This window comes from Hemibagrus wyckioides, linkage group LG03 (genome assembly GCF_019097595.1).
Source record: "Hemibagrus wyckioides isolate EC202008001 linkage group LG03, SWU_Hwy_1.0, whole genome shotgun sequence".
Taxonomy (NCBI): domain Eukaryota; kingdom Metazoa; phylum Chordata; class Actinopteri; order Siluriformes; family Bagridae; genus Hemibagrus; species Hemibagrus wyckioides.
In genome coordinates, this window is record NC_080712.1 from 20968402 (window position 1) to 20993941 (window position 25540).

Consider the following 25540-nt stretch of genomic DNA (forward strand, 5'->3'; position numbering starts at 1 on the left):
TTTAGTGATAAACCTTGCTGAAATAACTTGAAGAGGCGGAACTTTTCAATGAGATGATAGAAACCTGATACAACAGTATCACAGAAAAATAATAGCACTGAACGACTAAACCTTTCACTGTCACAGTGTAAAGGAAAGATAGGATTTAGTACCTATTTCTGAGACTGCACACAACTTTAATATATATATTTAATGTGTTTGTAATATAATGGATTGCAGTAAATACACTGATTGTCCACTTTATTACATTCAAAGATCAGCATGGGGGAAAAAGTGTGAGATGTGATTCGGGTATGGTTGTTGGTATCAGAAGGGCTGGTCTGAGTATTTCACAAACTTCTGATCTCATGGGATTTTCACACACATATCTCTAAAATGTCCTCGGAATGATGTGGGAAACAAATAGCCTGTAAGCAAAGGATCTGCCAGGTGAAACACCCTGTTGAGCAGAGAGATCAGAAGAGAATGAGAAGCCCGGTTTGAGCTGAAAGGAAGTCAGATTTTTGTATTCAAATTGTAATTCAAATAAGCACAATGTTCAACCATGGTGAGCAGAGATCCATGACTGTAAAGAGTGAGTATATGAGGTACCATTTCCAGCTTGATCAAATCTGGCAGTTTTCTCTGAACTGAACAAGGTGTTTCCACCCACAGAACTGTCGCTCAATGGTTTTTGTTTCGTGCACGGTTCTGTTCAACCTCTAGAGACTGCTGTGTGAAAATCCTACTAGATGCCAAACACCATGCCATGGTTGCCAAGTCACAGAAATCACCCCCCCCCCCCATTGTAGTATATGTTGCAAACAGTAACTGAAGCTCTTGCCTCATGACATTATTTTATTCATTATGCTGTGGTCACATGATTGGCTGACATGCAGGTATTTCTAATAAAATGTCTATACATTATGGTGGGTATTTACAGTTTTGAACCACTTTAAAAAGAGGGGAAAAAAACACTAATACAAAAATGTATTTATTTTTTATTTTATTTTACAAATGATGTATATAAAGCTGAAAATTCCAGATGAATGTATGCAAAATCTCCCTAGGAAAATGACAATCTCAAGGCCACAGTTTTGTCTGACTACAGCATTCCTAAGGAATTTAATGGCATCCAAGTAGAGCATTGCACTACTGATTTTAAGTGGAACAACAAGCTAGAATACATTTAAGTAATGTATAAACAGGAGCTTCCATAGTTGTATCTACCATCATTTACATATTGCTTACCTAGGAATTACACCATAATTTACGTACTGTAATGAATGTAAACATTTCAAAAACTATTTGGCCATTAAAATATTTTTAATGCAATGTAAAAAAAAAGTGCTTTACAATTTATTTTTTATGTATCTATCTTCTTTGGTTGTAAACAGTCATAGAAAAATAGAGCAAAATAAATTCACCTTAATCTCTTATTAACAAAGCCACAACAGCCAACCTATGGTTGTTTGTTTTCCTAGAATACACACACACACACACACACACACCCCTCAGTAAAATGTAAAAGATCAAAATATAAATAAACCTTCTAAGAAATCAGCAGCATAGATGAGAAACCCTGTGGCAGAGACTGAATAAGGAAAAAGCCCCCTCTACAGGGTCGTTAAGGCAGTGCATTGTGCTTATTATACACATGGGCTCGAAAACAAGTGTTCTTTCACACTATAGCACAGTGACTCGAACCAAGCCAGTGCCTGGTACAGTTGTACTGAGAAGTACGGAGTAAATATGCAGACAGATTCATTTTCCCTAATGAGTGAAATAAGGAAACTGCTCTCCACACATTCACAAATATAAAGGGCTGCATAGCTTCAACACTTTGTGAGGCTTTATTCTACATTTGTATGATACTGCCCTGTCATAAAACTTTAGTTATGTCAAGATGATACAGGAATGTGGGGCAACTATGCCCAGATGTCAATAAATTACTATTCATCTAAGAGTCAGTTCTCATTTATATCTAGCATATCTACATGCTCCTCTAAAACCTCTAGTTTCTCAGGCTCATTCTCTCCCCCTACAAGATCTCTATTTCCATCTAGAGACTCATCATCTTTAAGAAGCTCGTCTTCTCTTCTAATGAGGTCTTCATCGTCATCGCTCTCTACTGACCCATCAGAACTTAGTTCTAGTAGTTCTTCATCCATTGCCATATCATCTTTCATCTCATTTGCATCTTTTTCGTCCAGGCTTATCAAGCTTTGTTTCTCTTTCATTTCAGCTGAAACATCCTGTAACTCTTCAGTCTCGTCTTGAATCTTTTCATCACTGTCCTCTAGTTGTTCTTCACTCTCTATTGTTATGTCTTCATTCTCTTCTATGAAGTCTTCCTCATCTGACTGGACAATGGTAGGCGCCTCACTCAGTGACTCCTCTGTGTCTCCCTGCTCAGAGAATTGGCTCTCTTTCTTTGTCGGCATTTCATTCTCAGGAAGAGGCATCCATTGATCATATAGCTTTCCCGGGGGTCTTGATCTTTGGAGAAGCACATGCCATTTGGTGTATATTCTAGCAACAAAGTCTTTTACCTGCAAATAATGAAGAAATAAATGATTATGCTTTATTATTATTTTTTTAATTGAAGGTCAATAGTTAGAGGAATCATTTTTGGAAATTTATGGATATTATGTACCTTACTCCTGTAAAGCATTTTCTCACTCTCCCTGATGTCGCACTTAACGTGTTTCTCTAGTTCAGCAGACAGTAGCAGCAGCTCGTTCTGAATGATAGACAGATAGCAGTGTGTAGAATTGCTAAACTAAAACTCCTACGGAACACAGTGAAGTACTGTGTGCTTGTCAGAATCTGTATTATATAAAAACACCACCATTTTACAATTAACTATACACATATTCTATGTTATGTTAAAATGAAAAAAGCAAACCGTGAGTAAGGCTAGTATTCCTTTATCAGCATCGACAGACAAGCAATTACTGTTTACAGTGTTTCACTGCTTAAAAGACCAGAACTGCTATCTCACTATGGTATTCAAATCTGACCTTGAGCTCTTACAATGCAGAAAACACATTTATAACTCACCCTTCCACCCACAGACCATGCACTAACATATGATTTATATACTACAGCAATTTATTCCAGCACCTTCTTAGATTTCTTTTAAAAGGAAAAGGGTCTTTAGGGCGTTAGCAATAGAGAGAGACAAAGTGCATCTGTCTCTACTGACAGGATTATTCTGTTTCTCATTAATACATTCACACGCACACAAAGAGATACTAAAAAGAGAGGTCACACTTACCCTCTGTGTTGAGGGCAAAAACTCAAAATTGGAGGCTTCATTTGTCAAAGCCAAAAGGCTGTAGCAGAGGTAATAAGCCTAAAGAAAACCAGCATTTCATGCATTAGATAATTGTAGAAAATCCATAATCACAAATTAATGAAAGACAAATTCTTTGTGTGCTGCAAATTAAGGTAATTCTTGATCACAATGATAATAAAAAAATGTATAATATACAAGCTAACCTGTCATAAGCAAAATTTAAAAAGACATTTTTTTTTACATTATGAAGACAAATGTAATGCAGCCCACAAGCTCTCTCTTCACCTGTTGGTCTGGAGTATTGGCACAGTCATCAGTCTCCTGTTGCTCTGTGGACTTTGCAGCCATTAAGCCCTTTAACAGCAAGGAGGGACGCATTCGAGGTAGGTAACATCTCAGATCCGACAACTGTGTACAGGACACAAATGTAAGAGAATATCTTGTATCCTCATGTTAGTAATTTAGTAAACTTAGCGATCTTTAACAATTTATCTAACCAAAATTATTCTTCTCACCTGAAGTTCTGTGCAAGAGGGTGTATAAGTACATTGGTGGTTTAACAGTTTAGAGATGATCGACAGGCTCACATGTCTCCTCAGTTGCCTTCAAAGTGCCACAAACAGAGATATTTTAATATATTAAACAATATAAAAAGCACATGCTTATTTTTACAGAGTAACCTTTTACTCACTTTCCTCGACCACTATGAGGTAGAAGCTGTACCAGCCGTCTGAGGTTGTGGTGATCCTCACTCAGATTGGTAATGGCCTGGCAAACCTGAGACAACTGCACATGCAGAGGAGAAGACACAGAAAAAGTATGCATGATGTGTTTATCGGTACATACAGTCAATGCTTGCAAAGCAAAGCAAGATCAAAGTGTACTAAAGCCTTTACACTGCTGGAATAAGGACTTTTAAAATGCTTCCCACACACTGATGATACTCTGGCACTGTGCACAGGTATACTGATGACCTCAAAAGTATAATTTCTCCTATTTAATAAATATACATTAATGAAGCAGTCTGCATCCTTTCCAAACTGCTAAGTGGCATGAATCCAGCATGAGGTCAGGGAAAGTGGGAAAGTGTGATAGAGAGAGAGAGTGGGGCTGGTAGAGGAGGAGAGAAGCAGAGTAGCAGTAAAACAAACAAACAGAAACACTAGTTAGCTAATAATTTGTGGACATGAATTATCTAATGATTTCTAACTGGTTGTGTTCAATTAGGAGGAATCTGATAAATCTGCATTAGCATTTTTCCCATTCACATTCCAGTGAGCCATATTCATCTCTGATATTTTGTGCACTTCATAAAAAATTACTAAAAGAAGACAGCCCACTGGAATACTGTAATATTGTTTAACATGGATTTATCAAGCATTTGTAGGCATTTTTATACAGACAACAATGCAGAAATTACTTCACTGAATATAATTTAAATATTCTTTGTTAAACATGTAAATAAAGAGGAAATATAGCAAAACATATATAGTGGGGCTGTTAGTTTCAGGAGTCCTGATAAAAAGAGTCAAGTGTGTGGAAGAGAATGGAGAAAGGTGACCTCTTCTCCTATATTAAATTTATATAATTATATTAACACACATCTTATTCTAGTACAGTGTCTAACCTGCATTTCCCATTGTGTCATGTTGTTGAGCAGGTGCTGTAGCAGGCAGCTGAGGTCTCCAGTGGGCAACAGCTGCAAACGTGTTTCCAAACTAACTCTACACACCACCGTTAACATCAACAACAGCTCCTCATCACTGTACACCTTTGGACACAAGGCTGCACATAGTGCCAGGTACTACACAAAGACATGTACACACACACATATACAGAGCTGATCACATCATGGAAATCTAAAAACATAGAAACCATACTGTATTTTTTTTCTAAAAATTACCTTGATAATGTTCTCAAAATTGTGCTCTGGAAATGTGTCACCTTCTTGCTCACTTGTAACTTCAGGCTGGATTTCCAAACTCTCACTAGCAAAGAATGTTAAACTCATTAACCAGTATGCGACACACTATTAACAATTCAATTACAGGACGTGAAATGGACAGGACGTGAAATGTTACCAGTGGGGGAGTGGGGGGGGTGCTATGGTGTTTGATATTCAATGGAGCAGAGGCTCAGTACTCACAGCAGATCTCCCTCGGTGAAAGAGGGTTGTAGATCCTCCAATGGAAACAAACTGACATATGACGCACCCATGTTTAAGAAGACTAGTGCAACATCCTGTATACTGGGCACCCATACCTCAAACTTCTTATTGCTTTTCTCCACTACAACACATGAACAGCAGAAACTGTAAACACACCAACTAGCAGCACAGAGGCACTCTGTGGCACAGAGTACTCTTGAGGCACATCATAGCATACCTATTTGTTGAGCAGCAGATAAGGCAATAGTTGTCAAGGCCTGAAGAATCTGTGCACAGACGATTGGATCTGGATGGACTGACATCATCTGTCATTTGATTCAAAAGTCAACTTTTATTACAAAAACACACAACTGCACTAAACAAACAACAAAGGGAAATATCTAAGATATAATTACAGCTCATTAATGAGAGAAATCACAAGATTATGAGATAAATACACATACTTTTCCTTAATAATATACACCATTTACATAAGACATGTACAACATTTAATGCTGTATTCGTAGTGGCTGTTATTTTGTATTCACTTCATATAGTCATGAATCTTAAACATTGACAGAATTCAACAACAGCCCTTAGGCTTTAAGTAAGCATATTTTCAAGTAAGCAGAGAAATGTCTCAAAATGCTTGCAGATAATACCCCAAACTCTACACATGCAGTGGATAGAGAATAGAGTGCTTGTGTATTTTATTAATGTGTGAGCACAGAGATTCAGTTTAGTGCACCCTGTGTGTGTGTATGTATGAAATGCTATGTGTGTATCGAGACTATAGAACTCATTACCTGAAAAAGCCAGCGGGTGACCTGAGGCTGGCAGGGGGAGGATGAGAAGGCTCTTCTAAACAAGCCTGCACTCAGCAGTGGCAGAAGCTGCTCTGAATGCGCTCTGCACAGAGAAAAACAAGTGTTCAGCACAAGGTAGACTCATTAAGCATGTATCTCTTAGACTGTCGAATCAAGCTGTGTAGAGTGACTCAAGCTTTTATTTTCCCCATATATAGGTTTGATCTTACTGTAGCAGTGTCTGCTGAGCTCTGTTATTGGGCGTAACATCCATCTTCCTCAAATCCAGACTCTGATGGTTGAAGAGGCGGCCAGAGTTGGTGAGAGTGAACACTTCCTCTCCAGGGTGGATGTCTCTTATGACACATGAGGTAACTGAGAATCTTTGTAAGAATTCCCTATAGGACAAGGACAGATGACAACTTGCATAGTTGTTTCAAACTCCTCAATACCTCAAAGTGTAAACACCAACAAAAACATACCTTTGCTCATGGGAAAGCTCTTCTTCTTCATTTTCATCTTCTTCATCTAGTTTCAACAGGTCTTCTTTACAAGCTTGAAGTAGCTGCATTTCAAGTTCCTTAGATCTATGGAAATATAAAGTAACTGAAGTATGAACTGTGAATGTCACAAGACTTTTTGCCTTGCAAATAGAATTAGAAATAGCTTGCTTATATGTTAATGTGCATAGATAGTGATCACGTACAATGCATTTCCTGACTTACTTTTGATTCTGCTCCTTCTCCTTCAGCATTTGCTCCAGTGTATTCTTATAACTTGTAGCCTTATTTTTAAAGTTATCTGGCTGTAAAAGGAAACAAATAAATGTAGATCATTTAATAGGATATGTTGTCTCAAATGGCTGTTTTATATATGGAACACAATTAACTTTTTTGGACTAATTATGAAATATAAATCTGCCTGAAAATATTGAGATTTTTTAAGCCTTTCAGAAAAGAGCGCACATTTTAAGGGTAATTTGTTAGGCATAGTAAGCAAAATTATAAAAATAACTGAAGCTAGATGTTTTAAAATTGTAAATGCAAGCAAATCTAGACCAAACCATCCAGTGTTCAGCTTCAAAGGCACATCTGCAAAACTGAAGCTAAACCTAAAATGGCTGAATGCAAGATTGCATGAATTGACAGGTAACATGACTTGTTCGATTGGTTGGATTTTGTTATTTTACATAATTTACAAAATTGCTGACCCCTGCCTTTACAGCTTGAGTGAATTTTCTTTGGTTCACTGAATAGCTGTTGATGTTTAAAAGGTGTGCTGAAGTGTGCTTACAGCATCTTTAAGGCCTGGAGTGCTCGGCTCAGAGAATGTCATCTTCTCTGGTGTGGTGAGCACACAGGTGCTGCGTGCCAAGATATCCTTCAAAGGCAGCAGCTGATCCTCCTCACTACTATGGCTGCTGCTGAGGCTGAGTACACAGCTATCCAACCACTCATCCTCCCCCGAATCCAAATCTAGAGGATCCTGCCATACCAGGTCTACATCCTTCCTGGCTCTGTGAATAGTCTTTGAATTATGCGAATCCATGACGTCCCGAGAGCTGGGTGAAGTTGCATTTGGTTGCTGGGAAGGACAGCTGATCTCAGACCTATCCGTAAGACCTGGCAAAGAACTCGTGTGTGAGAAGACAGGTGATCCACTTTCTCTCCGTTTTGGATTAAGTTTACTGGAAGGTGAGGTACAAGGATCAGCAGTGGCTGAGTTACCTGCAAGACATTTGTTTTCAGTAGACCTTCTCAGCTCTTCTTTATGAAGACCTGTTCCGTGTCCCGTAGTGCTTGGAGTTGCTGTCTGGAATTTATTGCTTTCTGTCCTTGGTTCTTGGAAAAGCTGTTTGGCTACATTGTTTGAAGCCTTAATCCTGTCTCCAGTAGGATTATTTAACGTTGGGGAGCATTTCTCCTTTAGAGTCAGTACAGGCTCATTAGATGTCTTCAAGAAGGCACGTTTAATAAACTTTGGTGGTGAGCCAGAAGTGGAAGAACTAGTAGACGATGAGTAACGCTCAAGTTCTTCTTGACACGGTCTCTTGCCCTCCCTATGCATTTCTGCACTGGATTCTCTTCGTCTCTTCAAAGACAGAGATTTGCCACCTGCTACAAAAAAAAAAGACAAATCTATTAACTATTTTATAGTTATACTCTATTCTCATACAAAATGAATTATGGGTAGTCTGTGCCATATGGTGTAACAACACATTATCCAAATTAACCAGTTCAACATAATTGAATATTGCATTGCTGTGGAATGTAAACCTACATACAAATTAAATTCTCTTTCCATCTACAGTCTATTAAAACATGTTTATCTTAAAACATTAATTCATTCCACTTCAATAACTCTATCTTAATCAAAGTCAAAGTGGATACAGAACCTAACTAGGTCAACACAGAACTCAAGGCAGGAAAATTTTCAAGCCAGGTGGAGTCCATCACAGGGCATCATTCACACACTCCTTTCCACCTAGGGACAATTTATCATAACCAGTCCACCTCCCTGCAAGTTTTTGGACAGTGGGAGGAAATCAGAGGAAACCCATTCAATTAAACTGTAAGAAATTAGAAGGGATATACCTGGTGCATTTGTCTGGTGATGCATGCGTTCTCCCTACAGCACAACATGGTGAAAAAACATGACCATATTAAAAGGTGCATGATCATAACATCAAATTGAAAGAATTTCTTAAAATTTAAAACGATTAATCAGAAATCTTTCTAACCTGGCTAAGTGAAAATGAGCTATGATCTCGCTCAGTCGGTTTGTCCATCTTTTCAACAGACTGCTGACTTTGCTGATTCATACTTCGGTCCAGACTCTGTCTTCTCTGAGAGTTTGGTGGAGCTGATGCTTTGTGGCTCTCAGACATAGAAGAGGAAATGAGAGAAGAATGCACAGAAGGCATCTTACGTAGATTATTCTCTATGTGTGCCACAGGCCTTCCAACCTAAACATCACAGATTATAGTAAATCTGTTAAAGTTTATAGTGCGATGCACACAAATATAAAGCAGTTAGAAAAGCTTAAGGAATTTTATTACAGTAGACCTCAAAACCCAGTTAGAAATGAAAGATTCACAATAGCTATAGTCTCCGGTGTTCACAAAGGAAAACAATGCAAGAAGGGTAGTATATCTGCGGAATATCTGAATTTCTTTTAGTTACCTTCAAATTCTCATTCAGCTGCTTAAAGAAATTAAGGGCAAATTCTCTCTGTTCCTCATATGAACCCTGCCACTGTAAAGGAGCAACTTTTTTACCAGCGAACTGGCATGATCTCTCATTATTTAAGTGGTTGTTATTGTTGCTGTTAATTTGTGCTTTTCTCATTGACGCATTGTCTCCTGCAAAGGTCTTTTTGGAGAATGGAGAAAAATCTGCAGCAGCTCTATTCCTCCTTTCCAGCACAGTTTTACACATATGTGTGGAGAGTGGATATACAGGTTTCAGTTTGTGTGCATGCTTTTTATGTGTCTCCTGAGATGAGCACTGTGGCACTGGGTGAGTTCTTCCTTTATCACCGCCTCTGTGACGTGGTGGACCACCAAGTGGAATTATGTCATTCACTAGAATAGAACAAAGAGAAGGTAGGAGTTACGTTTGTGCTACTCATGTATGAGGCATTAGCTAAAGGAAGCAGCATACTACCCAGGAAAGCCAGCACCGCCCAACCCAGCCTGAATATCAGTAATGCTGAAATTCTTAGATTTATATCCAGCAGCTAAACTTTGAGGATATACCCAGCCACCAAAGACGTATACCCTTGCCATGCATGACCAGAACGGTCAGAGGTAGAGACTTCATGCGCAGCAAGTCACAGCACCAGCTCTCAATAGTCACCATATACATTTTGCCGCCATTAGCTGATACACAAATTAGATACATGATGCACAATGAACGTTACTCAGGTAATTACATTTAAGGTACAACAACTAATGAACTAAACATCCTTTCAAGTATATGCAACACTGAAGTGCATCTCTCACCCATAGAGGTGATGTGCTGCCTGAGGTTACTTTGCATTTTAAATTTGAAGAAAGGAAAGATGGTGTCCTTAGAAGTCTTCTAAAACATCTGGACAAAAACAAAGGCATGTGAGTATGACAAAAAAAAGTTGTGTATTATTTTGTCTTGCACTGTCAGCTAGTTAAAAAGTTATATATTATCACTTTAGGAATGAGGGCTTCAATCTAAATTATTAAATAAACATAAACATCTTATTTAATATCTGTAATGATTTGCATTGACCTTCACTCTAAGAGGACAAGTGGACAAAACAAATAAAAAATGCAAGCAAAATTCCCCCAGAACACAAGTAGTTTGTCTTTTACATCGTCACCTGTTTATAGACATGGAAAGATAGACATGCACATAGTCATTTCCTGTTACTCAATTACGGTCATAAAAACATTAATTACATTTTATTATTTACTTCTAAACAGTCTGGTTACTGTTAATATTTCTCCAAAATTCTAGAAAATATGGTCTGGTATTCATTATAAAACATGTAATTACAAGCCAGACACACTATTTAATAGTGTTATGTCATTATTAAAGGGATAGGAAATATAATATGATATTATATTGATATTGTGACAAATTATGTCAGAATGTACTTTTCTGTGTGCATCATGACATAATTTTGTGCATTTTATCTAACAACAATTGTCACCCTGATTGGAAGCAGCTGACATGATGTCAAGGTTGTGCACAGTTTAAATCTTTAAAATTGTAAAATGATAACACTATATGTTTAATTTGGTATTTTACGTTTAATTTTTTTATCCCTTTCATTTGACAACTTTTAAATGCCGAAAAAAAAAAACATGAATTGGATCATGATATGATGGATATCTGAGAAATGTCTAATAGTATTGTGATATTATATTTTGGTCATATCACCTACATACACTGTATTGACAAAGGTTTTGGGACACCCCACCAAATCATTGAATACAGGGGTTGTTTTTAGGGGTTGGGCTCGGCCCCTTAGTTCCAGTGAAAGGAACTCTTAATGCTTCAGCATACCAAGACATTTTGGACAATTTCATGCTCCCAACTTTGTGGGAACAGTTTGAGGATGACCCCTTCCTGTTCCAACATGACTGCACACCAGTGCACAAAGCAAGGTCCATAAAGACATGGATGAGAGAGTTTGGTGTGGAGGAACTTCACCTCAACCCTTTGGGATTAATTAGAGCAGAGACTGCAAGCCAGACCTTCTCGTCCAACATCGGTGCCTGACCTCACAAATGTGCTTCTAGTGGAATGGTCAAACTTTGCCATGAACACACTCCTAAACCTTGTGGAAAGCCTTCCCAGAAAAGTTGAAGCTGTTATAGCTGCAAAGGGCAGGCCGACTCCATATTACATTCATGTGCATGTAAAGGCAGACGTCCCAAAACGTTCTGGCAATATAGTGCAAATCTCAAACTTTTCTGAACAAACTATTTAAACAGTCCAAGACTTTACTGTTAAAAGTAAAACAACCAAAAAAAAATCCCTTTTTTTTACAAGCATCTAGTTTAGGCTTATCCCACTATAATGAACATTAATGATGTGATGTAGTGAAACATTTACTCATCAGTACATTAAGATTATTTTTCATAAGGCATCTCAAATGAGTGAGAAATCTTGTCTGAAAAACAGTTTAGTTAAACCCTCTACAGACTGCTGAGCCACGATAAACAGCATCTTTCCAAGTACTCCAGCCATGAAGTCGTCCTCCAGGTCACTCACACGCCCCTCTGTCCTCATCATCAGCCCTAAATCTATCACTTTAGCCCTGAAATAAAGTATTCACCTGTACATAGAACACACAGCTACCAAATTTACAATGAGCATTTGCTGAGCACGTGCAGGTACATTTACAGCAGGTACATTTACATGCACTGTAATGTTAGCTGTCAGCAAGCCTGACTTCCCTAAGCAGACTTAGCTGGTTAAGTAACTTCCGCAGGTATTGGACAAAGACAGGTGTTTCAGTTTCAGTTTTTTAGATATAGCAACACATTACAAATACTGTTCTGTTCAATTAAATCAGACAGGGATCTTGATGATGGCGTTTCACCAGCTGAATCAGTCCCTGATAGAGAATGCAGAGCTTGCTTCCTGTAAACACTACAGCTATTTTTTGCTAGCCGCTCGGCAAAATAAGCAGTTCAGGTTCGCTGACTGAAGCCAGCCTAGCTAGTTCCTTCAGATACATTTGTTTTAATGACCAAGTTAAATTCGTACCTTCACTACATTCTCGCGTCAGAAGGAAGGTCAGCGATAGTTATTGTCCAAAACGCGCGTGTGAATGACATCTTCATAAAATGAGCCAAATTTCCCCAATCACTCCATGAAGCCGCCATCTGTGAGTGGGCGGAGTCAGCGAAATATTTCCGTTTCAAGTTCCAAAGTCCCGCCTCATGCCGGGATTGGCTACTGATAAGCAGCACGCTGATAGGACGGTTAGGATGTTATTCATATCACAGTCGTCATGGTGCCCTTTTCGCGAGTGTGTTCTTGGTATTATTTATTATTAAGTTGAGTTGTTCCTCCTAAGATTATTAAAGATTTAATTTAGATAACTTTATTTGGAGGGGGAAAAAACACATTATATAAAAAATGAGGTCCTAATCCTAAAGAACAAGGAGGACTTGAGGTATCATATGGAGTCCTGACCTCAACCTGATAGAATACCTTTGGGATGAATTAGAGTGGAGACTGAGAGCCAGGCCAAAACTGGGACGTCTGCCTTTACATGCACTTGAATATATGGAGTTGGCCCACCCTTTGTAGCTATAACAGCTTCTGGGAAGGCTTTCCACAAGGTTTAGGAGTGTGTTTATTTGAAATTTTGACCATTCCTCTATATGCACATTCAGTTGTGAGGTCAGACACTGATGTTGGACAAGAAGGTCTGGCTCACAAGCTCCGCTATAATTCATCTCAAAGGTGTTCTATCGGGTTGAGGTAAGGTGAAATTCCTCCACACCAAACTCACTCATCCATGTCTTTATGGACCTTGCTTTGTGCACTGGTGTGCAGTCATGTTGGAACAGGAAGGGGTCATCCCCAAACTGTTCCCACAGAGTTGGGAGCATGAAATTGTCCAAAATGTCTTGGTAATGAAGTTCCTTTCACTGGATCTAAGGAGCCATGCCCAACCACTGAAAACAACACCTGAATTCAATGATTTGGATGGGTGTCCCAAAACTTTAGGCAATGTAGTGTATCTGATGATAGTTTCACATGTTTTAGGTCTGCCCTCTACAGGTGCAAAGTTGTATCTGCAACATAAATTGAGGTGGAACTTCCAAACTGAATCATCAGCTACCTGCAACCTCGTAAACTGCTTAAATCGTGGACTATGTCGCCATACAGTGTACTTTAGCACCTTTGATAAAATCACTGCTGTTATAAGGCGAGATTACGCTTGTTTACGTTTGTTTATCTCCTCAAATAAGTAAATGTAAACAAAAACTATATCCTCGTCCTCTTTGAGACAAAGAGCTGGGTTAAAACACAAAAAGATATAAATCACTAATAATGTTGGTTTCAAATTCATTTGGAAATAGAATTATTTAGTATTTACAAATTATAAATACTTGTAAATAATGTAAACAGGTTACAGTACTGTTGTTAACGTTCAATAACATTGAGACATGTTAGCTATATACACAGGGGAATGGGTATTTAGTAGCTACAATAAAGATGCTAAAACATTTAAATTTGGGTTACCTGACATGATCACAGATATACAGTAGGCACAGCTCTGACAATAAAAAAAGAAATGTTTGTTTGTTTTATACCAGCCACCTGCTGTCACTTTTTAACGGTAGATTGGGAATGATGTGTCGTTTGAAAATGAGTCGATTTTTTGAGTCGGCTCCTGGAGCTCGTGTGGGTGTAACTGCATTAGTTCTAAAATATATAAATAACTGGAAATAAAGCATAGACACAACAGGCGCTGTATTTGTAAATTTTTAATTTTTAAAATGGGTTTTATAAAACAGAATGCAAATAATGTTATTTTGTTCATTTGATTTCATAAAACAACTTCAGCCAGCCACAGTTAGGAATATCACTATTTTTTAATAAAATAAAAAAAAAAGAAGGATCACTGTGCAAAAGACTGCATCTGCAAAATTAAGGGAAATAGCATACTTATGCTTGCAGTGGTAAGTAGATTATCTGACCACAAAACACATTTACAGCTGCAATTCTGAAGAAGCGAGGCACAGTTCAGCTGCTGTTTGTTGTGGCTTGCAATCAGGAAGAGCTTTTTTACTCTTTTTTTTTACGCTTTTTTACAGCTTGCTTTGGAGGCGGCATCTCATTTCTTCTGAAACTGAACAACCCCAAGGATCAACAACACTGTGCAAGTCTGAAACTGTGATCTTCTTTTACCACATAGTATTTTATTATTCTTTGCAATTGATTATGTGTTTATTCAGTAGCTCCCTGGCAAACAACCTTTTTTTCCTTATTTTCAAAATTCTTTGAAGAAATACGTGATATTATACATATTTCTAGCCCCAGAGAAACAGACACAGATAGATATGATAGGTTTGTGATATGTGATAACACTCTCACACTGCACTATTGCAACTGTTAACACTTTTTTTGACTCACAACGTTCTTCATACTTATTATCTACTGCCAGTTTGCACGTGTACTGTACTGTAATGTAAATACTGATGTAAATATGGTTAATCCAATCCACAACTTAACTCCAAATCATATCTACACTGCTGCGTTTAATTATATACATGTATAAAATGTATATAAAATTAATAGCTCTGAATGTCTTGGTGTGAGCCCTGGGTTTCACCTGTAAATAATGCATTTGTTGTTTAAAAAAATAAACCAGCAGGAAGACCAGAGAGCTGTCTATAAGCGAAAAGCATTTTGACACTGAGAAAAGAGTGAAAATTGAGCACATGCACTGTGCATGGCTAATAGTACGATTTGAAATGTCCTGGAAAAGAAAGAAACCAGAAGTCTCCTTACAATCAGCCGTTGAACAATTTAGCCAAGGAATACAAGAGAAGTTGCTAACAGAAACCTTGGGAGAGATGTGCCAACAAAAGAAAAACCAAAACTACAGTCATTGACAACACAAACAACCCCCACAGGACAGGGGCAAAAGTATCACAACCCACCAGTCAAAGAATATTTTGAGAGCATGTTTTGAGGGCAGAAATATAGTGGCCATACCTCAAGATGCAAACCACTCATCAGCAGTAAGAAACAGGAGGCCAGATTGGAGTTAACAAATAAACAGATATGATCAACAAAAGTTATGAAACCCAGATTAACCTCAATTAAAATGATGGAAAGGCCAAAGTGTGGAGAAAGAAGTGATCATGTGTTAAACATTCATGTTCATTGGTCAAGCGAGGTGTTGGTAGTACAGTAGTGTGATGGCTTGGGGTTTGTGGAAGAGTCTCACTAATGTTTATTACACTAATTCTGCTGCTGGCAGTAATTCTCAATATAAAAAACATGGGGCTGTTCAGGTGTCATTTTAAATTTCTTTAAGGGTACCAGTCATCCTGGAGTTGACTGTAATACTACACATTCAGTTTCATATTGCATGATTTTGTACATTTCTGTATCTGGACTAAGTTGTGTAACTGCTGAATCAAAGCTTACAAAGGTACTGTCTGCGTTCTGGATTATAATGGTACATGAGGCTATCAGTTCACTGTAGTGTGTGCATGTGCTTGGAGGAGGGGCTTTGGAGAGAGGTTTGGATGGAGAGCATGGAACTTCAGAGAGTGGGTGGACTTTTTCAGTGACTAAGTCTGGTGGGAGCGAGAAAGGCAGCACTATCTTTATGGTTAAGTACAAGGTACTACATGTTATAAAACCTTTACACAATGAAATATGCTTTTCCTCATGCTCTGAAAGTAAATTGTCTTAATAATTTTAATGTCTGCAAGCTCTTAAAATGATCTCAATGTTGGAACAATGACAATAAAACTGACATTCAATTCAATTCATTCAGAAACACCATAATATGAACTTCATTGCTACTCCATAAAAGTGAAAATAATGTTGCATTAATGTTTGATTAGTAATGTATGGTTATTCATCCAGACTTTTTCCACGTGTGATTTTTCCACATGATTAATTGATCTCTGTCTCTCTCTCTCTCTCTCTCTCTTTGTACGTGTGTGTGTGTGTGTGTTTCATGGAATAACATGGTGAAATACCCCTCACTTTATTCAGCTACTATACACTTTACGGTAACAGCTGTATTATGTTACTGGGCTGGTCTTCCAGGGTCTCTTGTATTTATAGTTCAAGCGGGAGCCAAAAAAAGTTGCTGCAGAGGCACAATGCTTGGTCGAGGTGTGTGCGTCCATCTGGCAGCAGTGCTGCTGCTGCTGTCTTTTGGACTCATTATATGCTTTCAAAACGAGACCGTAAAAAGCAATGTTACCACCTTGACTTTTAAAAATACGGAATTATATTTAACAACTCCTTGTACTGCCAGTAAAGATAATGGCACTGAAATGGTGCGCGCTAGGACGCCTGCTGTGGATGAAACGGAGCAGAAAGCCCCTGATGTGCAGAAGGAAAAGTCAGACACAGGACACATGACTATACCCGGCGAGTGAAAAATCTTTAATAACTTTTTTTAAGGTTCTGGGGATGGAATGGAGAAAAGGGCTGCATGAATATATAAATTGCATGTTGTATTTTTCTTCTATTGATTCATTTTGTGCTTTATTAGATGGGTACTCTGGTTTAGTGGTGAGCATAACACCTCCTGGGTTGAGTGTTTGATTTTACCCTCAGAGTTCAGAGTATATATGTTCTCCCCATGTTTTGGGGGTATGCTGATTTCCTCTTCCAGTCCAAAAACATATGTGATTGGCATATCTAAATTCCATAGCAGCCCCCAGTGCATAATTGCAAACCTTGTGCCCCAAGTCTCCGGGGATAGGCTCCAGGCTCCCTGCAACCCCATGCGGGTTAAGTGGCACAGAAAATGGATGGATCTATGCTGGATTCTTCATCTGGTGTTGGGTAGACACTTCTAGTGTAAAACCTGGACATATGGTTTGCAGATTTATTAAGCAGACTATATCTCTGATGGATGTTTCTTATGTGATTTCGAGACAAGAGAGGCTCTGCCAAACTAATAAACACTGTGAGGGATCACATTGTCTTCTGAGAACTTTTTTATTACATTCTACCTTGCCAAAGGTTCTCTAGAACTGTTGCCTGTCAGAGAAGTCAACAGATGCCTAAGAAACATTTTCACAGAAAGGACCAGTGTCATCAGCTGACATGTTTTTATATCATTTGCACAATTTAGTTTCATGAAAGTACTGACACAAGTTGGTACATGATAACAGTCTGTAATGATTAAAGGACTTGTGTGCAAGTGACACAATACCACAACACACTGATGTGCATATGTGCACATTAGGAAGTGGATCTTCTTTCTACTCAGCAAGCAAAAACATGTTCAAAACAAAACAACACTGGATTTTAAGGAGCCCTTTTATGCAGAATTTTACAGCTTAAAAAACATATTTAAGGCTATCAGTAATTCTGGACTGTAATCCCACACATTCCATGTTGTTGGAAGGGTGTTGAATAAATAGATTATATGATGTACATGTACATTACATGTAGAGTTGTAATGTCTATAAGCTTTGTAGTATAAAATATTTTGTGGTTAAAAAAGTTAAAGGAACTGATTTCTGGAAACCTGTTACTGTATTCTTTTCAAATCATTATTCTTCTCTGCAAAGAATGTTTTAGTTTGCTGACCTAGCAAATCCAAAAAAATACTCAACTCGATGTTAGCCATGTGTTACATTACAGACTGACTCATAGGAAAAATATTCAAACCAATTTTATAAATAAGATTATTTCTTCAAAACCATTTAAGCATTAAAACCTTTTAATTGTCTGTGGCAGACCATTTTCTGTAACAATCTTCTTGTAGCTTATGACTAAATCTTTGCTTATTTCTGCCTTTAGGGCTCACTCTGTACTCCTTTTCTCTCCTATTTTACATGTCTGCTTTTGCTCTGTCTCCCTCCCCCCAAACAGACTGTCCACCAGTGGGTTTGGAGTCTCTGAGAGTGTCTGATTACCAGCTACAGGCTTCGTCATCACTGAGCAGTGGGTTAGGCCCCCACCGGGGACGCCTCAACATACAGGTCAGCCAACACTCCATAAGTGTGGTTTTTATGGTGATGGGGATTTTGGAAAATGAATCATATATATATTAACAGCCTTGTGTATTCAGCACAGATAACTGACCTCATCTTGAAATCAATGCACCACATTAATGTTTCCTTATTTTTTGTTTCAAAGGTGCTGACACTGCATGAAGTGTAGTATACATTTATATAGTCTTGTGATCAACTATGACTCATGTCTATATGAGGTAAATGAGTGTAACCGGTGTACAGTCAGGTCTAGAGGATGGAGATGAGTATGATGGAGCATGGTGTGCTGACATCAAAGATAAAGAGCAGTGGTTGCAGTTGGATGCTCTCAGGCCAACACTCTTCACTGGGGTCATTCTGCAGGGAAGAAGCTCTATCTGGAGGTCAGTGTGAATGTTTTACTTATTTTAGACAAACTCTCAGATGGCATGTCAAATAAGACTTTTTATTTAGCATCAGAGCAATATATGGATATTGTTTTAGTAACGGAACCAAATGTATATTTGACTATTTGGCTAAGTTAAGTGAAACCTCAGAGGTGGGTGCTGGACTGTTTTGAGACAGATTTTTTGCATTCACATTGACACTGTTGTGTCAATCAACAGTACACGCATTCACAGCATTTCTTAATCAGATCATAATATATGTCAAAGCCAACATCTGCACCATTCAAAATACTCAGTAACAGATAAGTGTCTGTATATGGTACTGTGCAAATGTTTTAGGCACATGCAAAGTTTTCTTTGAGTTCTCCAGTTTCCTCCCAAGTCCACTAACATGTGTTGTAGGCATCTCCAAATTGTCTGTAGTGTCTCCCGCCTTGTGCCCAGAGGCTCCAGGCTTTATGGGACCTTAAGTATGTTCAGTGGTACAGATAATGGATGGATGTAATATCTAAAACAAAATTCGCACAGTAATTAGGGTGCCTAAGATTTTTGCACAGTGATGTATCTCAAGTTCAGTTGTTTGTGTTATACCTTGCATTAAGGTATATGTGTATATATGTGTGTGCAGCTTGCACTGGGTCACACGGTATAAAGTGCAGTTCAGTAATGACACTATGACATGGCAGCCCTGCATGAATGGATCACAAGAAGCTGTGAGTTTCATGGATTATGGATTATGATTACTGTATCTATATCTAACAGCACAGACTTTGTTCTACCAAACTGGTATTTCATTTAAATATTTGTATAGGTGTTTGTGGGGAGTCAGGACCAAGAGACTCCTGTGCTGGCTTTGTTCCCTGAACCCACAGTGGCCCAGTACATTCGCATCAACCCACAGAGCTGGTTCAGCAATGGCTCTGTCTGCCTCAGAGCTGAAATCCTGGGTTGCCCCATGCCAGGTCTAATTGCACACCACCACAGCAACACTATTTAACACTAATATTCATACATTTTAGCATCTCATATATATATATATGTGTGTGTGTGTGTGTTTGTGTATGCATGTGTGACATAGATCCTAACAACCAGTACACTTGGGAATCAGAGAGGGGTTCTACAGACAAGTTAGACTTTAGGCACCATAATTATGCTGAGATGAGAAAGGTAAGAGTGTTTCTTTCCTAGATGGATGTCCATATATGCATTTTGAATTCCTTTATTTATGTAAATATTCTTGAAAGGTTGAAAAGCTTGAAAATACATTTACACAGTGGACTGAGCTCACTTGTTCTCTGTATAGTTACTGAAAGCAGTGAGTGATGAGTGTCCTGATATTACACGTATCTACACTATCGGGAAGAGTTACACTGGACTTAAACTCTATGTCATGGAGATTTCAGACAACCCTGGAAAACATGAACTGGGTGAGTAATACTTAGATTTGAAACCTTGCTTTTTCTCCTGCAAAATGTAAATTCCTGCGATACACAAACAATTTGTATATGCATCATTTCCTGTCAGGGATGATTTGATTTAAAATATTATAGAGCTTTGCTGTGTTATACTGCAGCCTAGTGGCAAATATACAAGCTCTTGCAACAGACCCCACACACACATTCATTAATATCCAAACACTAAGATTCTACTGTTTATATAAGAGAGGTCTATATCATGCCTCCCACTTACAAAATACAGATATCATTATTACACAATGTACTTTTGAGCCAGATGTTTTTAGCCATGAGATGTGCTTACTTGTGATGCATTCTTGCCATCATCTGTTTTTTATTATCAATATGGCCAAAGTAAACAGACTCAGGAATTAGGAAAGACACTGAATGTTTTTTCAGGGGAAGGGAGAATCTTTATATTTACTCTAAGAGAGAACATTTTGAACAGAACCCGAAATGTTTTATACAATGGATATAAAAAGGCAGCACACCCCTGTTAATTTTGGAAAAAAAAGAAAACAAGATAAATCATGTCCGAATAATTTCCACCCTCAATGTGAAATTACAAAGTTAGATTTTAGGAAAAAAATGTTATAATAACATGTCACATAAGAGTAACCTTTCATAAATCATTTATAATTGGGGATGTGGCTATGCTCAGAATGACACACTGTCGCAGTTGGATTGAGTCACAAGTTCAAATGTAATTATTATACAGCTGTCATTAATGAAATTATTCTGCTTGTTCTGATGAACCCATCATCCACAAAGAGCTTACAAAGCATGCATGGTATCTCACTTGTTGAAAATTATTAATCAGAAAAGGGATATAAAGGATTTTCTAAAACATTAGATGTACCATGGGACACCATAAAGACCATCATTTGCTTGAAAATGGAACACCACATTGACATCATCAGGAACAGGACGTCCCTCCAAGATTTATAAAAGGACAAGACAGGGAGGATGCCAGGAGATAGAAAGCAACAATCTGACAAATACTGATTATTCTCTACATGTGACAGCAATTTTACAGATCTGGGCTATTGGGTAGGATGACCAGATTTGTTTTGTTTTTTTCTCACAAAAACATTAAAACTTAGCTAACTTACCTTACACCATGTGGCAAAATGTCCTGTGGTCTAATGAGACAATTCTAAAAGTTATAATAATCCTATAACTCCAAATGGCACATCACCTATTGAACACTACACTACACCAGTGTAGCATGGTGGTGGCAGCATTATGCTTTAGGGATGATTTTCTGATTTTCAGCCAGAACTGGGGCTTTTAACAAGGTGGAAGGAATCATGAACAGCTACAAATACCAGTCGATTTTAGTGCAAAACCTTCAGGTGTCTTTGTTAGTGTAAACTGAAGATGGAAAGGAATTTCACCTTCAACACAACAGTGACCCAAAGCACACATCTAAATCAACAAAGGAATGGCTTAACCAAAAGAAGATCATTGTTTTTGAATAAGCTAACTAGGCAGGACTAACTAAAAATCTATGTGGTGACCTGAAGGAGGTTGTGCAAAGGAGATGCCTGCAAGATGTGTTACTGATTTTACCCAAAAAGACCGACTTGTACCTGAACAGACTGAAGGGTGTAATAAAAATCTAAAGGTCTGACATGAGTTATTTTCGTAATCCTCCCAGTTTATCAGGGGCCTGTAGACTTTTTTATATCCATTATAGTTTCAGATCTCAGTTGAGAACATTACCAAGCTGCTGTTGTGTAATACATGTAGGAGAGCCAGAGTTCCGCTATGTTGCTGGAATGCATGGAAACGAGGCTTTGGGTCGGGAACTGGTGCTGAACCTCATGCAATACCTCTGCCACGAGTACAAACGAGGCAATCAGCGAATAGTTCGGCTGGTGAAAGAGACACGTATTCACCTTTTACCATCCCTTAACCCTGATGGATATGAGGCAGCATATGAGAAGGTAAATCTAATCACAATGATGGAATTGTGTGCTGCAGTACATTCATACACTAATTATTATTGTTGTTGTTGTTAATGTATTAAATTTTATTTATTAATAATATTTTTATTGTATTATTATATATTAATAATATATATTTTAAGGGAATGTGTGTATGAATGTATGTGTGAATGAAGGAAGGCTTTCTGCATAGTGCTATGACCGCAGTCTTTTATCTCTATCTTTATCTTTTATCAATTTGTGGTGTGTGTTTGCGTGTCTCAGGGGTCTGAGCTTTCTGGTTGGGCGTTAGGTCGCTACAGCTATGAGGGCTTTGATATGAACCATAACTTCCCTGACCTCAACAACATCATGTGGGATGCTCAAGAGATGGCAACAGAGAAAAGGAAAGTCAGTAACCATTACATCCCCATGCCAGAGTACTACACTACGACTGAAGCATCAGTATGTATTACATATAACTTCAATTTTGTGTACAAGACAGCAGTAATCACTGTCCTTATACCTGTTTGTTTCTTTTTTGTTGTGTGTCTTATTTTAAAATATATTTTAATTATTTACAATAAGCATTTGGCCTGCAAACAGAGATTTTGTACCATATAACCCCTGGTCAGGATACTAAAAGTACAGACTATATTTTTTATACTGGTGGCTTCTTTTCATAAAGTTAATCAACAAAACTTTGCACTTGACATTCCATACTTTAATTTTAATTTAATTTCGCCCTTTGATGAGCCAGCATGTGCAACTGGAGTCTTTATGTCAGTTAATGCACAGTTAATCCTTGTTCTGTTTAAAGGACCTCACTCAATGAAGGGATTTTGTGTGTTACTCTATTCTGTGTATTGCTTTCTCTAATGTTATTTTTTGTTGGAGGCCTCAGTAAAGGGAGGTTCAGAAAGGAAGTGCTCACATTCTTTAAAGATGTGTGTGTGTGACCCCCGATTCTACATTGCATGTTTGTGGTACACATACTTGTTTGTATTCCAGGGTTCAGTGCACTCAAAAAATAAAATTGCTGCAGATTATTTTTTAAATCCTCAATTTATTGCTGGATACAAATAAAGCAAAGCAATAAGAGTGCTGTTTTTTCTGTTTCCAGAACTACTATCAGCTTTTAGCTGTTTATGAAGCCAGATCTGACACATTTTTATTAAAATGAGTTTGAGCACAGTGCATGAATAACAGACTGATATTATTGTATATATTTCCATTCTTTAACAAGATAGGATAATGAAAGTAAACATTTTTACCATGCATTAATTTTTTTTATTTAGGGAATGAATTCAGCCTCACCTTGGGAACATTTTCCCAAACATTTATCTAATGCACAGTGAACTTCGTAGATAATGCGTATGCACTTCCTTTTTCCTGCTTGCTCAAATTTTTTAATATATTTAAAAAAGTTTGGGATCACTGCATATTTCAGCTTGATTTCAGCTACGGAGGAAGACTCCATCAGCCAATCCATCTTGTGGGAGATGCTCCAGGAAGCATGGGGTGAAATCTCATCAGATTATTTTGAAAAATTGACTGGCTGTAATTGCTGCAAAATGTGTTTGTTTTTGGGTTTTTTTTGATGAAGGCAAAGTTTGAAGAAAACATTCATCATTTCCATCAAAATCATTATTTCAAACTCTGACATATCAGCATTTATGAGTGCTCCCAAACATTTGTAGTGTGTGTGTATATATATATATATATATATATATATATATATATATATATATATTTTTTTTTTTTTTTTTTAATTACCTTTTTTGCACATCTTTCACCCCAAAGTTTGCACAGAACTTGCTTATATCTACCTACTCACACATTACAGTCATATTACAGTCATTGCTGTGTCTTATAGACAATGCTACAGAGATTTCTTAACTTATTTGGGTAGAACACTTTAATCTGTACTGTCTTGAGTAGAATCTCTGTTCTATCTCTCTCTCTCTCTCTCTCTGTCTGTCTGTCTGTCTGCTTTTATTTTATATACATTTCCTTATGTTTCACCAAAACAGTGCATTTCACCCTTTATATCTCTGTGTGTAAGGTTGCTCCAGAGACCCGAGCAGTAATAAGTTGGATGCAGGAAATTCCGTTTGTTCTGAGCGCTAACCTGCATGGAGGAGAGTTGGTGGTCACTTACCCATTTGACTGCACGCGAAACTGGATCCCACGTGAGGACACGCCTACAGCAGATAATGATTTCTTTCGCTGGCTTGCAGCTGTTTATGCCTCCAGCAATCTGGTGATGGCCAACCCTGATCGCAGAATGTGTCATTTTGAGGACTTCCAGCAGTACAACAACATTATTAACGGAGCCGACTGGCACACTGTCCCAGGAAGTAAGGATGCACATACATCAGCTAAAGTCCTGTTTATTCACAGTTTTAATAATACATTATAACAATCTAGCACAGTGTTCATCATTTACCATCCAGGTTCAATGTCCCTGTGTTTGCAGGCATGAATGACTTCAGCTACCTGCACACTAACTGCTTTGAGGTGACTGTGGAGTTGTCATGTGATAAATTCCCTCATGCCAGTGAGCTTCCTACTGAATGGGAGAATAACAAGGAGTCTCTTCTGCTCTATATGGAGCAGGTCAGTTTCCTTTTACTCCCTGAACCACTGCACTTTAAACACTGCTCCAGTGTGTGCTACTGACTCATGCACTGACCTGTCCGGCTCTTTCAGGTGCACAGAGGCATAAAAGGTGTGATCAGGGATAAAGACACTAAACGTGGTATTGCAAATGCTATTGTTAAAATTGAGGACCTGGACCATGACATTAGATCAGGTATACATATTAAATGTTTTCACTTGTTCTATTACCAAACAATGTGTGTAATTGAAGCATCTCTTGATATGAGTAGAAACATGATGTGTTCTTGCTCTTTAAAGCTGCCAATGGTGATTACTGGCGCCTCTTGAACCCTGGTGAGTATAAGGTGATTGTATGGGCAGAAGGCTTCTTCCCTGCTATACGTCACTGCTCTGTAGGCTCAGAACCACAGGCCACCATCTGTGACTTCAACCTTACGAAAACACCACAAGAGCGCATCAAGCAGATCCTGGCCAACGGTGGAAAGATCCGACGGGACGAGCAGCTCCGCATCAGAGCCTTGAGAATGCGCAAACTCAGAGTCAGCACAAAAATTCTGAACCGCCGACGTGAGCAGCAGCTGAGACGTGCCAAAGCCAAGAGAAAGTGAATAACATGCTATCAATCACAAAACACGAAAACGAGCCAATCTCTGCTTACAGAATCATCTGAGGTGGCTTAGGTAGACAGTAAGAACAGTGTAACCAAGGAGGCT

The 25540-nt window shown here is 38.2% G+C and overlaps 2 protein-coding genes across 7 annotated transcripts; one reads left to right on the plus strand and one right to left on the minus strand.

The window, feature by feature from the left end:
- Nucleotides 1-972: 972 nt before the first annotated feature.
- slf2 (SMC5-SMC6 complex localization factor 2) lies at nucleotides 973-12629 on the minus strand. 6 transcript variants are annotated; one of them, XM_058385390.1, is made up of 21 exons: nucleotides 12487-12629; nucleotides 10236-10323; nucleotides 9415-9815; nucleotides 8973-9197; nucleotides 8827-8860; nucleotides 7960-8349; nucleotides 7526-7854; nucleotides 6958-7037; nucleotides 6715-6819; nucleotides 6463-6630; nucleotides 6233-6335; nucleotides 5665-5752; nucleotides 5427-5568; nucleotides 5184-5268; nucleotides 4908-5084; nucleotides 3972-4066; nucleotides 3796-3883; nucleotides 3566-3688; nucleotides 3260-3337; nucleotides 2636-2722; nucleotides 973-2531 (listed from the first exon to the last, which is right to left on the minus strand). In XM_058385390.1, the coding sequence occupies exons 2-21, from the start codon at nucleotides 10270-10272 to the stop codon at nucleotides 1947-1949; spliced, it is 3420 nt and encodes a 1139-aa protein (XP_058241373.1). In that variant the 5' UTR covers nucleotides 10273-10323; nucleotides 12487-12629; the 3' UTR covers nucleotides 973-1946. The 6 variants fall into 6 exon arrangements, with proteins under 6 accessions (XP_058241373.1, XP_058241370.1, XP_058241369.1 ...); XM_058385387.1 differs by having other exon boundaries at nucleotides 7526-8346; XM_058385386.1 differs by having other exon boundaries at nucleotides 7526-8349.
- Nucleotides 12630-16550: 3921 nt separating this feature from the next.
- On the plus strand, nucleotides 16551-25493 carry cpxm1a (carboxypeptidase X (M14 family), member 1a). The gene is made up of 13 exons (XM_058385432.1): nucleotides 16551-16857; nucleotides 18316-18425; nucleotides 18681-18820; nucleotides 19452-19536; nucleotides 19635-19785; nucleotides 19902-19990; nucleotides 20127-20250; nucleotides 22030-22226; nucleotides 22491-22670; nucleotides 24271-24565; nucleotides 24685-24824; nucleotides 24918-25020; nucleotides 25125-25493. Exons 1-13 carry the CDS (start codon nucleotides 16584-16586, stop codon nucleotides 25433-25435), a joined length of 2199 nt encoding a protein of 732 aa, XP_058241415.1. The 5' UTR covers nucleotides 16551-16583; the 3' UTR covers nucleotides 25436-25493.
- Nucleotides 25494-25540: the final 47 nt, after the last annotated feature.